The sequence below is a fragment of the Brassica oleracea genome, chromosome C3 (genome assembly GCF_000695525.1).
Source record: "Brassica oleracea var. oleracea cultivar TO1000 chromosome C3, BOL, whole genome shotgun sequence".
Classification (NCBI taxonomy): Eukaryota; Viridiplantae; Streptophyta; class Magnoliopsida; order Brassicales; family Brassicaceae; genus Brassica; species Brassica oleracea.
In genome coordinates this window covers 9741768-9745725 of record NC_027750.1, presented here as the reverse complement: position 1 = coordinate 9745725, position 3958 = coordinate 9741768, and the positions used below count along the sequence as shown (strand labels likewise).

Below are 3958 nucleotides of genomic sequence, written 5' to 3'. Positions count from 1 at the left end.
ATATATATATAAATACTAATGATTTAAAGCAACAAGATTGGCTGATCAATTTAGTTGTCCAGTTGAAATCTTTCAAAAGTATGTGAAAGACTAAAGTCAAAGTAAATATGGATTTAGAATAGTAGTTATATTTTACTAACTAAAATACCGAAAAAAACTGAACCGAATCGAAACCAATCCGATATCTGGATTGAACACCCCTAATCCAAATGAAGCCAAACTATTGTTTCATTCTCCAAAATATAATAAAAATAATAACTTAATTCCGCGCAAGGCGCATATCTTATCCTAGTTAACATATGAATCAATGTGCAGTTAAGCATACGTAGAGGAGGTGCTACGTGAGCAGCATGCGAAGAGAAGAGAGGGCAGATGTCAAATTCACTTGATACGTGTTGCCCTCGCAAACATCACTGCATCATTACAAAACCAACAAAAGGACAAAATTTTCAATCTCAAATCGAGGCGATAAAGGAAAGGGTTGATGATTCCTTTGGTCAAATTTATAATTTCAAATTGAATCATTGGTGCAATCGTAAAACGAAGATCTATCAATCAACAAAAATATCATAGAAAATACTTTAGGGATTAATGACAAATGCTGGAAAAAAAACAAAATCTAGCACAGCTATAATTTCCTAAAATTATGAGATGAAAACTTACGAGATTGCTGATTCTTTTAAAACATATAATCGATCGGATAACCAATTCATAATTCTTTTTTTCCTTAAAACAATTAAATATTATTGAAAAGTGAAATTTAAGTGGTACAAATTGTAGAAACAATTTGGTTATAAATTGGTCCCCTGACAAGAAATATGGAACTATAAACATGGAAACAGTCAACTTATAACTATTTAATGGTTTAGATATTTGCTCTAAAGTTTAAAACCAAAGTTTAAAGCCTCCTAAATCCCTAATTGTTACCTAGTTCATCATTTTAGGTCCAAAAAACCTAGTTGATCATATAAACATTTTTGAAATATCCTTTCAAATCAAAGATTATTATTAACCATAAATCACATTTTTAATTTATCGTTTATTAAGAAACGTAAAAAAAAAAAAAAAAAAAAAAAAGATTTATGTCTCGCAAGTCTATACTCAAGAGTCAAGACCAATGAGTAATATATTTAATCATAATGTCTCAATCAGGATTTGAGTTCGGAGTAGATAGTATCCATAACATTATTTTAACTGTAAAAGTTTAGAGTGTATATTTAGTACGTACAAATTCAGTTATAAGCGTTAAAATGGTGGTGGGGCTCACTTCACGTGTTGATGACAAAGTAACTTAAAAGATGCGGAACCCCGAAGGTGCCTATGGCATGGCACCCAAAACATCCATCAAACGAAAACTCTCTATTTAAACACTTCTCTCTTTCACTCTCTTTCATCTCACACACAAAGTAAGCTTCACAAGAAAATAAAAAAATAGCAAAGCTTTGAAGAAACAATAAGAGGCAAAGAATAATTGAAGCAAGAAGAAGAAAAAAAGGTAGAAGCAATGTCACAAGTTTATCTAAAATTGTCATTGTTAGGGCTTTTGGTGGTCGCCGTCGTGACTCCATCGGCCAACGCTATAAGGAAGTCCGTCGTTCTCGGAGGAAAATCAGATGTTCCGAACGTTCAGACCAACATGGAAGTTCAAGAACTTGGAAGGTATGCATGCATACATACACACATGTCGTTTAGACAGAATTAGAAATGTGATGTGATTGTGTGTCTCACAGGTATTGCGTGGAAGAATTCAATCTACATGAACAAAGCGGGAAAGGAAACGTAGCATCATCCATTGACAGGGCCGTGTTGAATCCGTTGACGTTTAGCCGAGTTGTGTCGGCTCAGCAACAGGTCGTGGCTGGTCTCAAATACTATCTGAGGATTGAAGTGACACAACCCGATGGCACGAACAGGATGTTTGACTCTGTTGTGGTTGTTCAACCATGGCTCCATTCTAAGACGTTGCTCGGTTTCACCCCTGTTGCTACTCCTATCTACTAACTTTTTTTAATTCGAAAAAGACCAAACGGTGTATGATATGAAGCTATTAACAATGGGTTAGTGGCTGGTTTTGTTGTAATGATGTTTTGACGTTCATAAATAAAGAGAAAAGACTTGTTGGAAAACCAAAACCATCAACAAACTCTTGAACCATTTAGAATGTTGCATTTTGTCATTAGAATAACTTAAACTTCCGTTTTTTTAGTTTAATTGAAATTTTTGCACACATCTAAACAAAACCATATGTGTAGTTGTAATTAAAATACGGAACAAAGCAACCTATAACTTCAAAAAGATGAGTGGCTAGTGCTGTTATGTTGGATAACAGGGGACGAGCAACGGCTTCATCAATCAAAGATCTCTTGGGCCTCGATTATGCTGTGTTGCCTGAGGAGATCAGGAAATGTCGAAGTTTAAGATCTTGATTCAGATCAAATAAACAAGAAAACAAGAACAGAAGAGATGAGATCAATGTGCAAACAAAATGCAGTGACGTCTGCCAAATCACAATACATTCCAATTTTTTTCAAGCAAAGGGGAGTGAAATGAAGCGAAGGGAGAGAGGAGGGGGTTAAGTGATTTTACAGTTTTTCCGGCGCCGTTGGAGCCTACGATTAGGGTTAAAAGGCCTGAAGAAAGTGATGACGTTCTTGTTTTCAGGGTCGAAGCTTCTGATGCCCTTTATCTTGCATTTTTATAGAATCTTGATCGGAACAACGTGGCCACGGCTTTAAAACAAGAACGTCGTCACTTTCTTCAGGCCTTTAGCCCTCTTTATCAGCATTTTATCGACCGTACTCATCTTTGAATATCCCCCGCTGATTAGGGTTTTGCGGGGGAGAATGATCCACTTTTGAGAAAGGAGGAAGAGAGACTGTATGAGCAAGGAATAAAAAGGAGGTGGTTCTCTCAACAGAAGTCACATCACTATGATGTAACCCAGTTTCAATTAAAGAAAAATAACTGTATATTGAGAAAGAAGACGCGGGAGACCTGGTTTTCGTTCCCTTTGAAGCCGAACCCAATTGAACCGGTTTAATGTTTCCGTTGATACATTCTAGGCTGGTTTTGTTTTAGGGGGACTTTTGGGGTAAATTTGATTTTTGGGGAGGTTCCATTAGAAAGGCGAGGTATGTATTTGGAAATAGTTAAATTTTCTTAGGATTTTTGAAGAATTGCGAGGAATGTGAAGGACCCTTGCAGGGCCGGTCCATAGAAGCAAAATCCAAGCGGTCGTTCAGGACATATTTTTAAAGGGTATAATTTTATTTGTTTTTTCGAATTGCTATTTTTATTTATCTATCTATACTATTATTTGTAAAATAATTTTTTATTGAAATAATATTTTTTATCACAAAAGTTAAAATTAATATATAAAATAATTTATAGTTAAATATTAATCAAGTAAATAATTTTATATAAAGATATTTTCTAAATATTTCTAAGATGTAAGTGTTTTAAATTTCAACACAGTAATAAAAATATATATTTTAATGAAATTTTACTGTCATATATAATGTTTTATTTAAATTTTCTGAAAACATAAATAATAATTTATCATTCCTGTTTTTCAATTAATAAAACATAAATTAATAAATATTTATAATAAGATTATGTCCATATGTGCGGGGTAAACACCTAATTTAAAAATTGTATTTAAATTATTCTTTACATTATTTGCACTAAAAATCATAGTTATATACTTATATGATGATAGCTTTGGTTGCGACATATTGAATAGTTGAACTTTACTCTCTTCTTTGTAGTCGTGTCTTATACTATAATAGGGGCATTGCCTCCGCATAATCGCAGAGTTGTGGACAGAGTTCTTGTTTCATCTTAATATTTTTGCTATAAGGTTAGAGTTGTAATGGTGAACTATGTATGCATTGTTCTCCACTTATGAAGGACTAAACTGTGTTAGTAATGTGATTGATATAGTTCGTGTTGTTGTTTG

The 3958-nt window shown here is 33.7% G+C and overlaps 1 protein-coding gene across 1 annotated transcript; it reads left to right on the top strand.

Moving 5' to 3' along the window:
• Positions 1-1392: 1392 nt before the first annotated feature.
• LOC106333467 (cysteine proteinase inhibitor 2-like) lies at positions 1393-2155 on the top strand. Its single transcript, XM_013771910.1, has 2 exons — positions 1393-1659; positions 1731-2155. The coding sequence occupies exons 1-2, from the start codon at positions 1505-1507 to the stop codon at positions 1999-2001; spliced, it is 426 nt and encodes a 141-aa protein (XP_013627364.1). The 5' UTR covers positions 1393-1504; the 3' UTR covers positions 2002-2155.
• The last annotated feature ends 1803 nt before the right edge of the window (positions 2156-3958 follow it).